The sequence below is a fragment of the Phallusia mammillata genome, chromosome 3, assembly GCF_965637545.1.
Source record: "Phallusia mammillata chromosome 3, kaPhaMamm4.hap1.1, whole genome shotgun sequence".
Taxonomy (NCBI): domain Eukaryota; kingdom Metazoa; phylum Chordata; class Ascidiacea; order Phlebobranchia; family Ascidiidae; genus Phallusia; species Phallusia mammillata.
In genome coordinates, this window is record NC_137254.1 from 16079152 (window position 1) to 16100745 (window position 21594).

Here is a 21594-nt window from a genome sequence, read left to right on the forward strand (position 1 = left end):
AATAAGCTCGCGTGGATTGTCTCCTTGTTTGGCTTGCAGCGCTTGACTGGACTTAGATGACCTTTCAAAATGTTGCATCAAATGCCTTGCAGCCCCTGTAAAAGTAATACTACTGTTATTAAAAGTATTTTGATTGCAAAATGATCAAAGTGTTGTGTTTCACCTATAGCTGATTTAACTTGAGGAATATTGAAGCCTTCCTATAAACACAGTTGCAATGTGTGTGCGGCACATCAAATGTGTTCCCATGCATACTTTTCCGTCAAAGCATTGCAAGCTGCAACAATATTCGCTCCATTGTCAGTGACAATTCCAACTTTTTGAAATGGTGACACTTTGGGATAGGATATATCGAGGCTTGGTATGTAAGTAGGGGTAAAAGTTTGGATTTAGAGATCAATGACTTGGCATTCCAGGTGAGCATGAACCTAGAGTGGTAAGCGATAGAGGAGCGGAAGTTGCGATAGTGGTCACCCCAGTTCTTGGTTACGCTAACGGGCTCGCCGATAACGGTCCCCAAGAGGCCTTTGGATTTCGACACGTTAAGTGCTAGTCCAGAGGCCGAGTAAAGAAGGTCGAGATGCTGGAAAGCACGTGTAACAGAGTAAGGGTGCGTCAGGGTGAGGGTTGTGTCATCGGCGTAACTGGGGCACTTGATCACGTGTCTCCCAGGCACGTCGATGCCACGGACGCTTGTGTCTGCCATAAGGGCTAGTGAGAAGGGGGTTGCGGCGATTAGGTAAAGGAAGAGACTCAGGGGGTCCCCTTGCCTCACTCCTCTACCCACAGTGAACAGCGGGCTTAGATGTCCGTTAACTAGAACATTCGACTGCGCGTTTGTGTTAAGTGACTGTACTATTTTTACAAAGTGTTCAGGGAAACACATTTTAGTCATAACCGCATAAAGCCATTCATGATCAACCGAATCAAACGCCTTCTCGAAGTCGAGCGAGATAATGAAAGCATCTGTACCCCGCTCTATCGCATCACAATAGAGATCTCTCAGCAAAACAGTGGCGTCGGCAATTCGACGGGCGGGCGCAGCGAATTGGTGGGAGTGCAAAACCTTGTCCAGGAGCGCGCGCATGCGGTTTGCCAGGATCTTGGTGTAAATCTTAAGGTCTGTGTTAAGCAGGGAGATCGGGCGGTAGTTTTTCAGCAGTGTTGTGTCGTTTTTCTTATGTATTAAGATAACTGTGCCACGTTTCATCTCGTCCGGGACGGTTCCCAACGAGTGCATTGTGTTAATGACGTCAGTTAAGTCCTGGCCAATGATACGCCAGCACGAGCGGTAAAACTCGACGCTGACGCCATCGGGTCCAGGGGATTTCCCCAACGACATTTGCATAATTGTGTTCAGCACTTCCTCAGCCGTTATGGGCTTTCCTAGTGTATCGTCATTCAAATCAAGTTGAGGTTTGACGTGTTGCAGGAAGTGCTGGCTGCGCTGCTGTAGATGTAGGGCGTTTAGTGTAGAGTTTACTGTAAAAGGTGTGGGCGATGTTAAGCATCTCGTTAGTGTTTTCCGTGTGGCGACCGGAATCATCGTGTTAGCTCTGTGTTCTGTGAAACGCTGAAAAAACTCCTTGGTACCCCGATCCCCACTGTCATAACAGGAAGCTTGGGATTTAAGAATTTTGGCGCGAGCAGTTTGTCGCTGGGTTTGGGCCGAAAGGCGTTTCAAAGAGAGGTATTCAGGGAGAAGGGTGGGGACCCTTGCCAATTGCCTCCAGATATTTAAGACCCTTTCCTCCAGCTGTTTGGCTTCCGTATTAGCTTGTTGTGCTGTGAGTGTTCTATGTTCATTCGTTTGATGCGTTTTTTCATGTTGAGCCACCAGGAGACTTTGTCCTCGAAGCAAGCGGGATGTAGCGTTCGCCACAAGGCCCACCTGCGTTCAAGTTCCTCCTGGAAGGCGTCTGTCGTGTATGTGCTGGTGTTGTTCTTCCAGAGCCCCTTCCCCCTGGGGGGTTGAGGCTCTGTCCGAATCTGTAAAGTGACTATGTCGTGGTCTGAAAGTGAATTTTGTGTGGCGTATTCCGAAATAGGGTGTATGAGTGGTGTGGCGTAAAATCTATCTAGGCGTGACTGCGTGTTGTGTTGTCTACGTGTATAGATAATACGGTTGCCGTACAGCTTTCGGTAGGTATCTGACATCTGAAAGGTCTCAACAAGAGCAATAAGTCCTGTCAAAGATTCGTTGCTATCACGTGAAGGGGGGAAACGCTCAAGTGTCGGGTCCTGCACACCGTTAAAATCACCGGCCAGGAGAGTGGGATGCCTCGAGTAGGTGTAGGTGTAAAGGGAGTCGAAGAAAGCGTTCCTTACGGGAGCGCTTTCTTTCCGGACAGGGGCATACACGTTTACGAAATGCAGCGTAGAATGGTAGAGTCGAATGTCGGCCGCCAAAATCCGACCGTTCCCATCCCCAGAGTGAGAAACAAAGCTAAGGGCGTTATGCTTTAGCAAGATCCCGACCCCGTTCTCCGATCGGGCCCTCGAAAGGGAAGACCAAAAAATCGCTTTATACGGTTCCCATTCGACGCACCACTCACCCTCCGTCGCAGGAGAACTATGCGTCTCCTGGAGGAGAATGATGTGGGCGTCTAACGACCGGAGGGATGACAATACAGCGGATCGCTTAGCTGGATCGGCCATCCACCCGACGTTGAATGTGGCTACTTTTAGAAAATTGGCCATGACTATTGATATTGGCGTGTTACAACGATGTATCAGAAAAACGCTTCTAGTCCCTAGACGGTGTGGTTAAAAACAGCCTGGGAGAGGGGATCCCCGCAAATCGGGCATGTGCTAGTTTGTCCATCCCCTATCGGATAGACAGCGTCGCACGTTCGCATAAACCCTATCGCACATCCCGCAGGCCGACGTGCTCCCCTCCTCAATGAAGGGCACCCTCTCCCCACAAGTACACATATTTACGTTGAGAAAACAGCCCCGCTTTGGGTCATCGTCGGTACTGGACGATGACCTGTCGCGCTTATTTAGGTGTACCTTATCTTCTCCGGGGTTTTCACGGAGTTCAATTCCTTCTTCTTTCATAATATCCAATGTTTCTTGTTCCGATTCCATTTCCGTTCCTTTGTTCTGTTCTTCGGCCTTGTTGGCCAATATATCCAAGTTTGGTTCTTCGGCCAGGTTGGCCAGTAAATCCAAATTGGTTTCTTCGGCCGAGTTGGTCACCGGGTCCGGATGGTCTTCTTTTATGACTGCAAGTATTGCCTGGTTCGATTTGCTAATCCACGGGGATTTGGTTATTGCTTTCCCGCCAAGCTTGCCAGGGCCTTTTGATGTCGGCCCGGATCTCCGCGGGGATTTGGCCAAGGATTTACCGCCTTTCCCCGCAGAGGCACTGGATGTGCCGGCCTTGGGGTTAGCGGACTTTTTCCTTGGCTTCCGCGGAGATCTGGGTGGCAGATTCCCGTCGATTTCTTCGGGGGCATCCGAGATGCCGGCCGCCGGAAACTGTGGTTCCATTTCGGGGGCACCCGAGGTGCCGCCCTCCGGATCATGTTGTTCCTTTTCGGGGGCACCCGAGGTGCCGCCCTCCGGATACTGAAGGTCCATGTCGTTCTGTCCCTCCGTTGAAAGGACCTCCAATGCCTGTGCATCCGTGGTGCCTGTCTCGATGGCATTGGAGGGAGGGGCGGTCAACTTGCCGCTATTCTGGCGGTTGCGCCGTCCTTTGACCACTTGGAATCCGTCGTTTTCCTCCGCCCGCACCGGGGTGGAGGTAGCCGATGGTAGAGACGGGGTACTCGACCACCTCCTCTACCGAATTGTGGGGAGTATTCTCCCGGCTCTTGATTGCCTCGCAATCATCCTTCATGTGTCCGAACTTGCGGCACACAAAACACTGTACCGGCTGATTGTCGTACTCGACGACGAAGGCCAAGCCCCCCAACCGGATTTTCGGTCCGATTGGGTGCTCTTTCAGCGTAGCGGTCTTCGCTTCGAAGCACCGCTTGCCATCGTACTTGCCCCACCGGTCCTTGACCTTGTCTTGTTTCTTAATCTCGGCGTGCCGCCGCTCATCGTTGTTGTAACGAGGCGGAACCTCCTTTAACCATACTCGGGTCCATTCCGAGTCGTAAAGCCTTGCGTATTCCACGTTTTGGCTCGAACCGAGCTTACGCTGGAGCACCTTCGCAGCGTCCTTCGTGCGGCAGGTGAAGTCGGTCAACCCGCCGCGACGCTCGACTATCCCCTCCAGATCGTCGAGAGGGGAAGTCCACCTTTCTCAGTAGTTCATAAATGAACTGCCTCGACTTCCGTACGGGCAACTTCGCCAACACTTCAGTCTCTCGGCTGAAGGCTGGCAGGCCCCGACTGACTACGCGATTCCACGCAGTAGCCATCCTGGTCGATGTGCACTGAAGCTTATCGACGCTCACCGCTTCGGTGATTTTCGACTTTGTCGACTTCGGTTGGGTGGAAGTCGACCGTGACGTCACAAGGTCGAAACTTACTTCGACTTGTGGTGTCGAGGGAGTCAACTACCCTTTGTGGTGAACACACGGGGTAGTTGGGGTAAGAAAAGTTTCATCCAAATTCACCAAAGATTTCATGGCAAAATGGGGTGGACAAACTTCAGAGAAAAAAAAAAAGAAATCGAGTAAAAAAATGTGACCCCTTCAGGAAAGGGGATCCATAATTACTAAGATGAAAAATCCTTTTTGCTGTTTCCATGATTTCTTGAAAGGCAAAACAGTTCTTTTTAACACTGAAAAAGATGCCAATTTTTCCGAGGAACACCAATATTTCCTAAAGACTTGCACTTGCAGTGCTAGTACTAAATAGAAAAACAGTTTCTTAGTTATCATTTGGGATTAAGGAAGAAGCTATCAATTATCATGCCCAAACTATAACTTCATGATTCATTTTGGTTGGAAAAAGGAAGCACCAGATTTAATAGTATGGTTTAATTTTAAGTGGGAGTTATGTAAATTTTAAAGCTTGAAGGCGTTTTGCACTTAATAAAGGAATTAAAAGCTATTTGCCAGCAAGCAGCAATTATTGCAGTTAAGAAACTAAAATACAATTAATAGTCTGTACACAAAAATTCAAGAAACATATTTAAATAAACAAGTTCTGAAACCAATTTAATGTGGTTGTTAAATTTGTTAGTTATGATCAGGGAGTCGAACCGCTTGTCATATGGGTTCAGGTTCGGTTCGGGTTCACTTCGTTTTGTTTTTAAGGGTTCGGGTTCAGGTCCGGTTTTTAAAAATGTATATTTTCGGGTTCGGGTTTTGTTCCGGTTTGGGCAAGTTATCCGGTCCGAACCGGTTTGCGGTTTTTAAACCGGTTCAAGTTTTTATTCGTTTCAATTCTTCCCATCATCTACCTGGCCTTATAAAACTCCAGAAGAATTTTGATAGTGCACTGTTATTTTTGACACCCCCTACAAGTGTTATCTCACGTGACTGTTTTGAAAAAAAATCGCAAAATCTGAAACAGACTGCATTTTTTACTGGTTCAGTTCCGGTTCGGGTTCAACGCCAAACAAAATATGGGGTTCAACTCCGGTTCGGGTTTTTGAAAAATCGTAATTAGCGGTTAGGGTTCGGTTCGGGTTTAATGAAATTAACCGCTCAAACCGGTTCGCGGGTTCGGGTTCAGTTCCGGTTCGACTCCCTGGTTATGATACCAATAAAAAGCTGTATGGCTAGTTTTTTTGTGTGACAATAATCTGTAAAGTGTCATAGAATATGTTGAAAACGCTGACTGTGACTAAATTTACTTAAATGAAGCATGACAATTTTTGTTGTCGAACTGAAATTCCTGATGTGTTTCACCGTATTTACAACCACTTCGTTTCGAAGCTGTGCCACGTATGTTTTTGTTTTTCACATTATTACTGAACGTTCTTGTGTTTGGCCCGTCGCTGTGCAAGTAAACAAAATACACAAATGATGCCGTCTGCTGTTTACACTCGTGTACATTATTGCGTAACAAAAATTACGTCACAATGGAGTTGCTAATTAAGATTTGTATTACTTGTTTTTTTTTCTACGCAAAACAAATGGCTAGAAAACTAGAAATGTAGCGTTTCAGTATATTGCCAACTTATATATGTTGAGTAAAGGCTAAAATTTGTGGGGGCAGCACCCCCACAAATTTTAGGCACGAGCCGCCACTGTTGCTGGTAGATGGTTGTTGCATTGCACCAGACTCCCCACTTTTAAAAAGTATAGATATTAATTGCTACCTTACAAAAAACAAGTGTTTAAGTAACTGAACATACCTTGAAGACTTGGTTTTGTCCATCAAAGTTGGAACAAGCAGTGGGTGTTTAATTTTCAAATGCTTTATTAAACTTCCTGTGCTTCTGCAATACACCAGTTGAATTTTGCAGTATTTACACACTACATGATTATTCTTGTCAGGTGATGAAAAGTGTTCCCAAACGTCAGATGTTTTTGCACGAGTTGTCACGTGATACTTGCCAACCCCGTTTATATTCACTGGCAAATTTGGCGACGAAAAACTACCTGGCGTTCACATACGAATTATTACCGTGGCGTGGGAATTTTCTCAAACGGTCAGAGCACAAATTTATATCGGTTCCAATTACCCGATATAAACGCGAAATTTGGATTCGAATCCAACGGATTCGATATTCTACTTTGAACATCCCTACCCATTGCTTTGTAAAAACACATGAAGAAACTCTTAATGTGCAAACTACACATAGTAAAATACATGTATAAAATACATGTGTTCATTGGGAGTACTCAATGATGTCATAATTTGAGTTAGTACATCATGTTGTTCATGTATAGGCCCTTACTCTGAAAAGTATCCTTGCTTCCATTTCTTTCCTTGCTTCGTTGGTGGTGTTTTATAACTAGAAAAATACACACTCATGTATTCAAAGACATTTGCCTCTCTCTCTCTATGTTTTTTTTACCTCTCTCTCTCTCTCTATATATATATATATATTTATATAGATGTATCTGTATGTATGATTTACAGTACTACAATTGGTGATATATATATATATTACATTGCAATACATTGCAACACCACAAACATAGATTGATTTAGGTGTACTGAAAGCTTCAGTTTACTAAGTTATGATTATCTGTAACTTGAATCATCTGTATTGAGCGCACGTGGGTTCAGAACGATTTCTGTAAAAGCACAGTTATGTATGATTTCTCATGGGATTTAAAGTCACATGTCAACCTTTCCTGGAAAGTTCTGTTAGCGTTACTTGCTTTTTGTTTCCTGTTTGGCATAATCTATATCACTGCTGAGTGCGGAAGATGTTTTACTGCTAAATGCATTTTGCGCGAGTCTCTGATACCAGATGTATGTCAATGAACCAAGAAACATTACTGACTGACTCTTGAAGCACGAGTCAGATTGTGACATAACAATATGAAAATTGTGATACAGTGCGCATTGTGACGCAATAAAAGCAGCTTGAAACAGTTGTGTATTACTACTCTATTAACAAAGAAATAAAGCACACAATCAATGACAATTTTTCAGAATGAAAGTTCGCCATAAATTAGGTAGGCGATTAAGTTGCCAATATGAGTCATTTAAAAAAATACTACGCGGGCCACTCAAAACCTTCCGGCGGGCCACGGGTTGGGCACCCCTGCACTAGAGAATTAACAAATATTCACACTTCAAAATCTATTGCGGCACAAACAAAATCAAAGTTTGAGAATTAATCACACATTCACTAGCATAGACGGTGAATGAAAAGGTCACACGGCAAGTAAACATTCGAAAGTTTCCGATTCGAAAGTTTTAGACACCAGGCTACTGAAAAAATATGAAAATTTGTTTTAATGCTTAATCGCTGGTCTGTGACATCGGTGCGTTTTTTTGTATGTGTGTGCGATTTTATTGGGATACAACTTAAATGTTTTAAACACATACTTATGTGATCTGAATAGATTGCCTTAATTTCATCTATGTTCACTAAGTTGAAAATAGCTTTTTTCGAATCAATATTTTCCTTCTCCCCTGTCAAGCTGCAGGCAGTAAAAGTGCACAAGTACATTAGAATCCCTAAAATAAGGATTCCAGCCTCTTTGGCCACACCGACCAAAACGCACGTCAGTGGTGCAGCAAGAATAACCAACGCAATAAACCGTACGTCCAAATGATGTTTTGAAACTACAAATAAAAAAAATTCATTCACCAGAAACACCCACTAACAGCCGTTTTCTTTTTAACTTCATTCCGAAATTTAATCGACTATTTCACATACTATTTGTATATATTGAGGTTTTTCACGGTTACCGATTCTTGTTTACTCTATTCGACTTGTTTAAAGCCGAAATTAGTACCGAATTCCAACACGAGATTGCTATTTACATTTTTAAGGGGGGCACAGGTCCTACAGGGTCACTTGAATGGCCACGAGGCCAAAAAGTTACTTTGCTTTTTCAAAAGTGCTACGTGTTACAAATGTGGAAGAATAGGTCACATTGCATCAACTTGCAGAAACCGAACCAAGAAGAATTTTAACTTCATTACTTCCGAAGATGAACAGGTGCCTGTAAAATGTTGTTTTAGTTTTAGTTGTTTGAAGTTTAATGTAACTAAATGTCCGCTGGTTACAGAGTTTCTAGGTGTTTGATGACAAATTAGGAACGTTAAAAGGAATCAAAGGCAAGTTGTATCTCAAATCTAACTCAAAACATGTTTTCTGCAAGGCAAGATCACTTCCATACGCCATAATTTTTTTATTATTTTTTTTTTCACGGGGTTCGAACCCAGGAACCTCCCGGGGACGAATCCCGATCAGGGTTTTTTATGTCTGGCAAAAGGTTGAAACTGAATTGGAGAGGCTGACATCTGAAGGCATTTTGGAACCAGTTACCTTACAGTGAGTGGGCAACATCTATCGTACCAGTGTTGAAGAAGGATGGATCAGTAAGATTGTGTGGAGATTTTAAAGTAACCTTAAAATATTTGCCACGTTGGCTGGAGGAAATCGTTTTACAAAACTGGATTTAAAAAATGCGTATTTGCAAATGACCATGGAAGACGATTGTAAACATTTTCTTACCATTAATACCCACAAAGGACTTTTTCGTTACAACCGCCTAGTTTTTTGGGTCGCTTCAGCCCCAGCATTGTGGCAAAAGGCTATGGATCAAGTACTGCAAGGTTTGAAAGGGGTACAATGTTTATTAGACGATATGATAATCACGGGAGCAACCGATGTAGAACATACAGAAAATCTTAGAAATGTTCTCAAACGACTGTCGGAGTATGGCTTGAAAGTCAATCCGAACAAGTGCGAGTTTTTTAAGGATCGAATCGAATTTTGTGGTCATGTGGTGGATAAAGAGGGATTGCATAAATCGCACGATAAAATTAGGGCAGTGACAAGTTGTCCAACCTCACAGAACGTGTCCCAGTTACCCTTTTACATCCGTTATGTGAACTTTTAGAGAAAGGTCATAAATGGAACTGGTCCTTGGAATGCGCTCAGTCATTTGACAAAGCTCGTAAACTTATGGCTTCTGATAAGGTTCTTACACATTATGATATAAATTTGCCAATTAGGTTAGCATGTGATGCATCACCGTACGGCATTGGAGTAGTTATGTCTCATGTAATGCCGGAAGGCTGTGAACAACCTATTGCATACATTTCGAGATCTCTGTCGAAGTCCGAGAAAAACTATTCGCAAATTGATAAAGAAGCTTTAGCTATTGTGTGGGCGGTGCAAAAGTTTCACATTCACTTGTTTGGTCGACATTTCACGCTGGTGACAGACCATGAACCTCTTACTTCTATATTTAATCCAAAAAGAAGTATCCCTGCAATGTCGGCACAGCGTTTGCAACGTTATGCTTTAATTTTGTCCGCACTTAATTATTCCATAGAATACCGCAGTACAACTCAACATGGCAATGATGATGGTTTATCTAGATTACCGCAAGGCTTCACTGAAACTTCGTGCGATGCTGCGAGCAGTTTTTATTTCAAGCAGATTGACTTTTTGCCTGTAACGGCTGATGAGATTGCCAAACACACACGCTCGGACAAGATTTTGTCACGGGTGTTTGCTTGTGTGACATCGGGCAATTGGGTGCAGGAAAGTGACATCATGGCGTATTATTTTTGAAGAAACGAGTTATCTACATATTATGGATGTTTAGCGTGGGGACCCAGGGTGATTATTCCAGAAAGTTTAAAGTCTTCGTTTTTACAGGAATTACACAACGGACACCTGGGCGTTGTGAAGACGAAACAAATCGCTCGAAACTATGTCGTGTCTGGTGGACAAACCTCGATAAACACATCGAGGAATTGTCTAAAAACTGTTCGGGGTGTTTACAAAACAGAACGCACCAGCCATCGTAAAATATCACCCATGGCAAACCTGTGTTAAACCTTGGCAACGCATTCACTTAGATTTTGCAGGTCCTGTACAAAATCACATGCTTTTGGTGATCGTGGATGCCTATTCCAAGTGGCCAGAAGTAATCCCGATGCGTTCCACCACGGCGGCTGCAACCATAGACGAACTTCGCAACGTTTTCTCAAGGAACGGTATTCCTGAAAAAATTGTTTCAGACAACGGTCCTCGCAATTTGAGAACACGGCTAGATCCTTTGTTGTCTGGGGGCGGCCGTTAGTTTATTGACATCATCATGGCCCGTGGCTATTGTGGACTGAGTCTAGTGTGTTTCCAGTCCTGACTTCAGAGCGTATCAAGCGGTATGACACCAGCACCAAAAATAGTAGGATTTAATTGATACACAAACATAGCCAGGGCTACTTTTCTTAGTGCAGGGTAATGTCTTTTTTTGCTTAGGGTTCATCTCATCATGAAAACATAACTGAAGTTCTTGGACTTACACAATGGCATGGAGCAATGGGGATCGTAATGAGACTTTTGAACTTTTTGAATGACTATATTCCGCTGGTATTATCTCTTGTACTTCGAATGGCACATGAAACATCAGACGGGGTTGCATACATTCACAATTGTGGAATAGACAGACGCCTAATTCATGGAGATATGAAACCAGAAAACATTCTCCTCACAATTGGCCCAAATTCCAAGATTGCAGACCTAGGCTGTGCCAAGCTGGCCAATTTTTACTGGTTCAACTGCCAACCAAAACAATGACCCACAAGAAATGACATTGAGGGTGCACGGCCAAAGAAAGAGCAAGATGTGTTCAGATGTTCTATTATTTTTTATGTAATGTTATGTCGCGATTTACCATATTCATCAGAAGTTCTTTTGGGAAATGATTCGAAATAGGATCCGATCAAACTGTGAAAGGATCCAAGAATCCAGCCGGCACCGCGACGTCGAAATGAAGTTAAAATATGGTTCGGACCAGACGTCGGTTGCACCAAGATTTTTTGGTCGAAAATGCAACAAATTTTAGGAATTTCGACCCTTGACGACTTTCACTAACGTTAAAATCCCGTTGATTCCTGACGTCTTTTTACATTACATATTTAGAAATTTTAGGAACTTCGACGTCTAACAACTACGTTGATTTGACGACTTTCACTAACGTTAAAAACCTTTTCCTTGTGCCGAAAAGTCTTAAGTCAAAGACGGAGGAAATAAAGTTCAAATATGCAATTTTATTTTGCCTGAGAAATGTTTCTGTTCACGTCCTGAAACCAGCTTGGACTTGCAAACATCCCTTTTAAGATGCCAAGATTGTGGCTGGAATGCATATTATTGTGTTTCAGGCTGGGAAGATGTGCATCACTTTCACATTAATTTAAAGCAATTTATCCGTACGCTTAGTCTCGAACAACACGTTCCCACTCATGGATTTTGCATGGCAATGTTGCATGAAAATACACCAGGAAATAATTGTTTGGTAAATGTACATCTATGGCAGAATTGAAAGGATAAAGTTTTAAGCTGTTTAAACTTAGCAGATAAAAGACCTTTCGAAGATTTTGCTAAATGAAGTCCTTGAATCTTGCAGACACCATGTCTATCAAATTCAAAACAACTTGCCCTCAATTTTACAAAATTTGGATGACAACGGGTCCCAATGTCCAGCTTGCAAAGGGGTAGTTGTTTTACCAAAAGATTAGCAAGTGGCATAGTTCATGATAAGGAAATGTAATATGTTTAGGATCTAACATGTGACGATATGTATTGCTTTGATGGAAATTTTGGCTATGTAAGAAGGGCTGCTGGCAAAAGTAGTGCTTCTCCCCATCATTTTTCGTAATGAAGGGATGTGGATGCCTTTTTCAACAGCTATGCTAATGACACAGCATCAAAAACAGTAAAATCCAAATAAAAACACATAGTTATCTAATTCGTGAGTACATTTTGGTTTCGTGTAGACGTGTAGTGATATTAAAGCTGGATCCAAAATCCGCTATGTCAACAAAATAGCTAAACTTGATGTAAAAGGAATTTTTGGTGTATGTTGCAAGCATGCATATCCGAAATAGTTTGTTGATATGAAACATGGGGAAAGGTTAGTAACTGCTCTATAATCATTTTGATGTTTTTTTTTAATAAATGCTAGCCTGTCAATGCGTTTAGGCTAGGTTAACCAGTTTTCTTTTTGAAAAAAATATGGAACAAAACAAAAATGCGGACATAAAGATATTTTATGATATAGCATGTAAACTACAGGAACACATAAAGTTATGTGTGCCAGAGATGGGTTTACCTTTTTCAACTACGAACTAGATTAAACAAGATTTACACCAGACGCGTTCGACGGCAAGCGCAGACGGCGTATTTTTTTCGCTTGAAACGACTGACGGCAAAGTTAAATCAGATTTACTTGACTGGAGTGCTGTGCGCACTACTTGAAGACTGGAGTGCTGTGTGCAGAACCTTGTTGCAACATGACAATTTCGTAGTTTTAAATTAATTGCTTGAGGAAGGTTTATGTAATATTTACTTATGGTAAGGGTACAATTTGTCTTTCCCTGATATTTTTTTGAAATGTGTCGCAGAAAAGAATGATAGATATGATGAAAGGTACAATAATGTTGGTTTTGTGTTGTAGACTTTTGTTAAAATAAACTTTTGCTAAAAAAACAATTTAATTCAATGAAATGCTGATACAATTGGTGCAGGATTCTCCCTGTATATATGATTCTGGTAGGAGCCAGTACAAGGATCAGAAGCGGAAAGAAAATGTGTGGAGAAATATTGCTCAACAAACTGGCCAGACAGGTAAGACTTGAAGCCTGGTAAATTATTTTTATCATGATATGATTATCATTGTTGTAGTTGAAACTTGCATAAAGCGCTGGAAGAGTTTGAGAGACCGCTTTGGTAAAGAAAAAAGTAAGATAGAAAATGCACACAAAGTGGTGGTGCTGCTGCAAATCTACCGGGGTGGGAGCACTATGAGGCTCTTAAATTTTTGCAAGATCATTTGAGACATAAAGTGTGAGTGATTTTTAAAATAAACAGAATTTTTTAAAATGTGCTCTGTTAACAAACGTGGTTTCTTGTAGGACTGTCGGCAACTTTCCCCCAAACCTTAAGTCCAATTATTGATTTTGCACAAGATGGGACTACACCTGAAGATGGTATTTTTGTATTTGTTTGGTTTCAATCAATTCAACTTAACATATACCGCCTTATTTTTTGTTTTCATCGTGTGAAAAAAGCTGAAGAGCACAACGAAAAATGCACCACCACACCACAAGGTGTTATATGAGAACATGGGTTTGAGTAATTAGTAACACCATCACCACCGCCCTCGTTTATTATTTGAAATTGCAACATTTCAAATTGCGACATAGTGTTGCAATACATTGCGCAACGTGACGTAATTGCCTTTTTCTCTTTTTTTGTTATATATATGGACCTTTGTTACAAATTTGATCATTACTATGTTGGCACTTGCAGGTGAGGCAGCTGCCGTTGGGTTCGAGGAAGCTACCGCGGGCGCAATCAGCGCCGAAGACGTTGCAACTGTACAATCTGGAATTAGGATGCTGTTAATACCGCTAACACACTTCACGACGTAGGACGATCTGTACTTTCAATGAGCAAACGTGTACGCACCGACGTTGAAGAAGAACCAGAAGCAGATAAAAATCATGCTACCACAGGAGCGGAGAACGTTGTTAGCCTACATCATTCTCCATCGTCTGATTCAGTCGTTAGAAGATATTGGAAATAAGCGTCACATCAATTTATTACATGGCGTAGGCTTGGAACTACTTCAATCATTAAATCCAATATCACAGCCCTCGGATGGACTTTGGATCCCGCAACCTTCGAGTCCAGTTTACCAAGCCTCACCTCCTTATTCGGAAACATAAAAATTTTGAAAATGTACTGGGAATGCTTTCCACTATGCATGACTGGTTCTGGAAATGATTTGGCTGCACTTGCTGGCACTAATCCGCAGTTGTGGTTAAGAATTGCTGACACTGTGCAGGAACCAACTTCTGGAATATTTCATATTGGCGAAGACAATCCCTCAACAGATGATGACATGTTATTTTTCTCTAAATATACGGAAATGAGTATTTTAACGTTTTAACTTTTATGTGGTTTTTATCGTTTCTTTTCTTCTTACAGAAACTGATGATGCCTTAATAAGCGAAATTAATATTTCTGTTTCAAATAAAACTTTACACTGACGCTGATCGTCTGCCGCTCTCTTTGAGTATATTTTTTATATTTGACAAGTAAAGACAGATCTGTCGGTCACCACCCTGTTACAGAGGCTGATTCCTGTAGTCTGTTATGACATTACACTTACTTCTGACATGGAAACTAGAATCCCTGATTTGCACAAGGTGGATCTAATAAGACCAAAGAAAAGGATAACGATTATCACCAAAGCTGTTTTCTTGCGAAAATGCATAAAACACAACGTCCTACTCCCCTCAAACCAACGTAGGGGTGTAGATTTCGATCTTCTGCTTATTCAACAGAGGAGGAAAATTACTGAACAACTAGCTCCGTACAAAACTCTTACACTTCCTCAGGTTTTGCCGCCCAACCTCGGCGCTTGCTACCACAGCTACCAAATCAGATATGAGCGCAAATTCAATTGGTTATGGTTCAAACAAGCTGAACTCCGCAAACGTTTTAAGTCCGCGCTTCGGAGTAACGCACATTGCACTAAACGTCGTTTGAAAAATAAAAGCGACAGAAACCGCTACATCCGACGTAAACGTAAAGCTAATGCCGCTGTTATGAACCAACAAGCCGAAGACTGCATTTTAAATAAATCCGGAGAGATTTTGTCACATACGGACAAATTGCTCCTCTTGAAAGGGTTAAACTTTGCACCTACACCTGACTGGACCAAGAAAGAAAAAAACTCAGAATGGTTAAATGCACAGTCCCACATTCGCAGAATAGAATGGAACAATGTTTTTGAAGATGATTCATCACAAGATAAACCAATGCTGCCACCCAAATTAAAAATTCCAAAATTTTCAAGACCTGACCCCAGTCTTCTTGACGAAAAAACTCTTGCTTATACGGAAAGTGTACGGGTGAAAATGCGCACTCTTGGTCCTGCTGTACGCCGTTTACACGGAGTTAAAAATAACTTGAACCTAGAGTATCGCTCAAGCTTGCTGAAGCTTAAACGTCTTGTCGCGAATAACGTCATAGTCATATGTGAGACGGACAAAGATGGAAAAATTGTCGTAGTCGACTACTCCGACTTCTGCTATATCATGAGAAAGAACCTCATGAAGTTTTCCAGATTGCCAGTAAGACCTGAGGACTTTGACAGTTATCAAAAGCATATCTATCTCGAGTGCGAAGAATTAGTAAAAAAACTCCACATGACCGATGTCATAGACATGGACATGTTGTTCCACACCGTAGGTATAAAAGCGACTGGTTCTACTTATCATCATGTTTCAGGACCTTCAGCCAAGTTTTTTAGCAACATCCAACCAGCTTACGCGTACCCTTTGTTTAAAACCCACAAACTGGCACCACAACAACTGCAACTTGCAAAGTGCTCAGATATTCCGGTGAGATTGGTACATGCGGCGGGGGATACGTCTCTGTCGCGCATTACAGCACTACTAGAGTACCTACTTAAACCTGTCAGTCAAGACTTTTGCAAAAGTATCGTTGACGAATATTGCAAGGACAGCAAAGAGTACCTGCTAGAAATAGAAAAGTGGAAATTGGATTACCAGGCACAAGGCCACACGGATAGTTTAATTATCGAGGCTGCTGATGTACAGGCCCTATATCCCAGCCTGGACCGAAACCTGACAAAAGTAGCACTAGCTCATGCCTTGAAAAAACATTCCAAGTACAGCGCCACTGGCCGGCGCCTGCTGGTCAAGCTGATAATGCACTGTCTTGAAAACGTTGTCACCCAGTTTGACAACTGCCTATATTCCCAAAAGACAGGAATAATCACTGGTGACAACCACTCGGTATCAGTGGCCAATATTGCACTTCATCACATCATCCATCAATGCTCTTCCACCATACTAAATTACACCATGGTGTTTAAAAGATTTATTGATGATATAATATGGATTTCAAAAAGTGCAGATGATGCTGAAAATGTACAGCAGGTATTGGAAAAAACTTTTGCCAGTTTCGGTTTGTCCCTCACTTTTCGAAAGGTATGTACAGCTACACCCGGACAGGAAATGGAATTTCTCGACGTTCTCCATGTAACGTGCGACACCACTGCAACAGGGTTTATAACAAAAGATTATGTTAAACCTACGGCTGTTTCTCGTCGTTTTTTGAATGGATTCTCACACCATCCTCCTTGTGTATTCAAATCCATTGTTTTTTCGGAAGCGGTACGCATGCGTCGCCTAAATGAAACGGATGCGGATTTCATCCACAGCCTTGTGAGGTTGAAGCAAAAATGTTTATTTTCCTGCTTTCCGAAAAAAATGACTTCGGACGTAATCGATCTGGCTTCCACCTGGAAACTACGTTTTGGCCCAAAAGCAACGCCACAGAAGCAGCATAACAGAGTTTTCTGGGCTACAAATTTCCCAGGCATCCTTAAACTGACAACAAAAGAAAAAGCGCTAAAACCCGAAGCTGGCATTACGTTTCAACGCCCCAAAACACTCGGCGCGATATTGTCCAAGAACCGCGCATCGAGGATGTTGAGCTATAAACAGGCTGGTGGATATTCCAGACCATGCGGCAAATGCGCATTGTGTGGTGGTAGAAAGGGGTTTAAGGCAATGGTTGCTTCCGCTTCCTGCATCACCACGCCTTCCAACCACTCTATCCCCCTAAGGCAACAGCTGACTTGCAAAAATTATGGCATATACGTGGCCACTTGTACAACATGCAAAGAGCAGTACGTGGGACAAACAAAAAATCATTTCAGTACTAGATGGAATTCACACCGATCAACGTGGCGGACAGGTGATTTGACCGACGCTAAGGGCGACAAGATGGCGCTGGCAAAACACTATATAATTAACCATCCCTATCCCGAAAAAAACAAGCCGGACATTTCAAGTTGCTTCATGGTAACGTTCGTCGAAGAGCCGCCTATGAGCCGTCTGGACATTTGTGAGGACAAATGGTTAAACGATCTAAGGGCGTCTATTAACCTACAACCTATGATTTTGCCGCGAACAAAATGACCTGTTTTCCGCCCCGCACGCGCCACCCCTTATCAACACGCACGCCATTTTTACACCTGCTAGTTTTTTGTTTGCTACCGGCGTTTCTATTGCCACTTTATTTTCAGTTAGCGTCGGCCTTTGTTACAGCTGTTCTCCATAGTTTTGCCATTGTCTGGTATCGTAGCTGTTAGTTGTTTTAGTATTTTAACGTTTTAACTTTTATGTGTTTTTTATCGTTTCTTTTCTTCTTACAGAAACTGATGATGCCTTAATAAGCGAAATTAATATTTCTGTTTCAAATAAAACTTTACACTGACGCTGATCGTCTGCCGCTCTCTTTGAGTATATTTTTTATATACGGAAATGAACGCTGGTCGCGATAAATTTGTCATACCATTCGAACCAGTTGTTAGAAGAACCTTAGAAAGTGCTACTACTGCGTCTCACATCAGGACTACTACTCCTTATGAAACGTGGTTTGATTCACGAGATATAGCTAATGGTGGTGTATCTAGAAAAGTGTGTAGAGTGTACGTGAATACTCATAACTATGGTTTCGCTCCTGATGCCATACCAGAAGGTTTTTCTGTCCAACTTAATTATGTTATGCATTGCCATGTACTACTACAACATTTACAAGCAGCATATTAATTACTACTTGTGTTTTTCAGGTATGATTTATTATAGAGGTACAATTTCTGACGTTTATCGTTATTTATCATTATTTGCAAGTAACAATGAATCTGAATCCCAATTCGCAAGACTGGTTCGCACCATTGTTATCGCCGGAACAATCAGAGAAAACCCAGCAGGCACTCGACGTCTTTTTCACGTATGTTTTTTACTTGATTTTAGGTCGAGACGTCAAATCAACGTCATCTATCAAAATGTTCCATATTTCGACGGGAAAAAAACGTTGAGAAATGGTTTAAATCCCAACGTACATTTCATTAACGTTTTTTAAACGTCGTATGGACGTCGATTACCTAACGTTGAATTTAGGTCATTACTTTAACGTGCAATTAACGCTGAATTAAAGTAAAAAGCTGGACGTAGAATTAAAGTCTTTACTTCAACGTCTAAATAACGTTGAATTAAAGTAAAAAGCTAGACGTAGAATTAAAGTATTTACTTCAACGACTAAATAACGTTGAATTGATGTAAAAAGCTGGACGTAGAATTAAAGTCTTTACTTCAACGTCTAAATCACGTTGAATTGATGTAAAAAGCTGGACGTAGAATTAAAGTCTTTACTTCAACGTTTAAATAACATTGAAATGAAGTAAAAAACCAGACGTAGAATTAAAGTCTTTGCTTCAACGTCTAAATAACGTTGAAAAAAAATAAAAAATTAGACGTGAAAATAAAGTCTTTACTTCAACGTCTAAATACCGTTGAATTGAAGTAAAAAACTAGACGTAGAATTAAAGTCTTTGCTTCAACGTCTAAATAACGTTGAAAAAAATAAAAAATTAGACGTGAAAATAAAGTCTTTACTTCAACGTCTAAATACCGTTGAAATGAAGTAAAAAACCAGACGTAGAATTAAAGTCTTTACTTCAACGTTTAAATAACGTTGAAATGAAGTAAAAAAACAGACGTAGAATTAAAGTCTTTACTTCAACGTTTAAATAACGTTGAAATGAAGTAAAAAATTAGACGTGAAAATAAAGTCTTTACTTCAACGTCTAAATACCGTTAAATTAAAGCAAAACATTAGTCGTAGAATTGTAGTCTTTACTTCAACGACTAGATAACGTTGAATTGAAGTAAAAAGCTGGACGTAGAATTAGAGTCTTTACTTCAACGTCTAAATAACGTTGAAAAAAAATAAAAAATTAGACGTGAAAATAAAGTCTTTACTTCAACGTCTAAATACCGTTGAATTGAAGTAAAAAACTAGATGTAGAATTAAAGTCTTTACTTCAACGTTTAAATAACGTTGAAATGAAGTAAAAAACCAGACGTAGAATTAAAGTCTTTACTTCAACGTCTAAATAACGTTGAATTAAAGTAAAAAACTGGACGCAGAATTAAAGGCTTTACTTCAACGTCTGTCGTTACTTCAACGTCTGAATAACGATAAATTAAAGTAGAAAAACTAGACATTGAAATAAAGTTTCACTACATTTTATGACATAAAATAGAGCTCAAAACAGTCGGAGAATTAAAGTTGGCATGTAATAATATAGATTACGTACGTTCTAACTCAAACGTACAAGAACATTTAAAAATGAAAAAAATATGATGAAAAATTAAAAACTTAACTCTAATTTCTTCAAAAAAATAGTATATTAGCGCGTGGCTGGTTTGTCAACAAATCATGATATCAGACAATCGCTGCCCTCATCATAATTTAAATAATTCAACCGTAATATTGCGAAATAGTTGTGAAGTCAAGCGTAGAAACGTCGGTATTTTAAGTAATGTATCTTAGTGAATCGGGTTAATTAATGTATTATTGGGTGTTTGATTGCTGTTTTATTGTTCTGTAACTCTGTTTGTGCAATATTATTTTATTTAACGCAATCTAGGACAAATTTGTTTCGTACCTCGTGCTGCGCAAGTGAATTCGTTAAGAAATGGCATACCACAGAAGATGGCGACATAAACAGAAAGTTATGGATGACCTTTTACTTTCGAGTGAAGAGTCAACGGAGAGCTATGTTAGTCCAGCAAAACGACAGAAGGCAATAGTTGAATTAGATGATTTCCATTCGGACACTGGGGAGTCAGCATCAACATTTGATTGGGCAAGTGCAAGTAGTCTCAGTGTGTCAGAGGAATCAGACGATTGTGATGAACATGCTGTAAGTTGTTTAAATGTTCAAACTGAATCTTGCAGTAAAATTGGGCCAAAATTAGCTTCTTTAGGCTGTTACTCATCAAATAACTAGAACTGAATTAGGTGATCTGTTGGTAGTATTAAGAGAATTTGGGTTAGGAACACTATGCACGGACTTAAAAAGTAGTTTAATCATAAACATTACTGCCAAGGTAGTGGTGTATATAGAATACATCGTGTAGACGTTTCGACAATCTCTGTTGCCATCATCAGTACATGTTTTCAATCAAGCTGTGGAACACGGTATATAAAGCACTAAGGAAAAAAAAGAAAAGAAAGGGAAGCCAGATGTGTGAAGTGACGTCACAGACGATAACAGGGAACGACGTTTAGAACGGTGGCGTAGACGAAAAGATAAAAACCGGAGATATGGGTCAGGTGTTGAACAGACGCAAGGGCATGGAAACTGTGTCGATGTTGAGCTCGGGTTCATGCCTTTGAATAAAAAGCGATTCGAGAAACAACAGTCTCACGCGGTCTTGGTTTGCGTCCAAAATCTCCGGCTCGGCAAAATTAACTTTATGTGTCGGATTCGATAAAATGTGCCGGCACACTTCTGATTTTTGGTCAATGCGATGTTCTTTAATTCTTACAGCGAGATTTCGCCGCGTTTCCCCAATGTATGAAGCGCCGCAGTTGCAAACCAACCGGTAAACAACGTTAGTTCTTTTGATGTGTTCCTGGCGCTCTTTTATAGGAAAATGCCGTGAAAGTTTGTTCGTTTCATAGAATTAAAGAACATCGCATGGACCAAAATCAGAAGTGTGCCGGCACATTTTATCGAATCCGACACATAAAGTTAATTTTGCCGAGCCGGAGATTTTGGACGCAAACCAAGACCGCGTGAGACTGTTGTTTCTCGAATCGCTTTTTATTCAAAGGCATGAACCCGAGCTCAACATCGACACAGTTTCCATGCCCTTGCGTCTGTTCAACACCTGACCCATATCTCCGGTTTTTATCTTTTCGTCTGTTATCGTCTGTGACGTCACTTCACACATCTGGCTTCCCTTTCTTTTCTTTTTTTTCCTTAGTGCTTTATATACCGTGTTCCACAGCTTGATTGAAAACATGTACTGATGATGGCAACAGAGATTGTCGAAACGTCTACACGATGTATTCTATATACACCACTACCTTGGCAGTAATGTTTATGATTAAATTTGGGTTAGATTTGCCAAAAGATCCCC

At 41.2% G+C, this 21594-nt stretch overlaps 2 protein-coding genes across 3 annotated transcripts in view; both read left to right on the top strand.

Moving 5' to 3' along the window:
- Positions 1-16118: 16118 nt before the first annotated feature.
- LOC145220008 (uncharacterized) lies at positions 16119-17545 on the top strand (the record flags this gene model as incomplete). The annotated part of the gene is given in 1 exon segment (XM_080087295.1): positions 16119-17545. A coding segment is annotated over 1 exon segment (1246 nt), but the record flags the coding sequence as incomplete, so codon positions are not given.
- A 2433-nt stretch (positions 17546-19978) lies between these two features.
- Positions 19979-21594, top strand: part of LOC145220361 (uncharacterized) — a 6499-nt gene continuing 4883 nt past the window's right edge. For both annotated transcript variants that reach the window (XM_080087600.1, XM_080087602.1), the window contains exon 1: positions 19979-20369. The gene's annotated coding sequence lies outside the window, so the exon portion shown is untranslated. The remainder of the gene's footprint in view (positions 20370-21594) is intronic.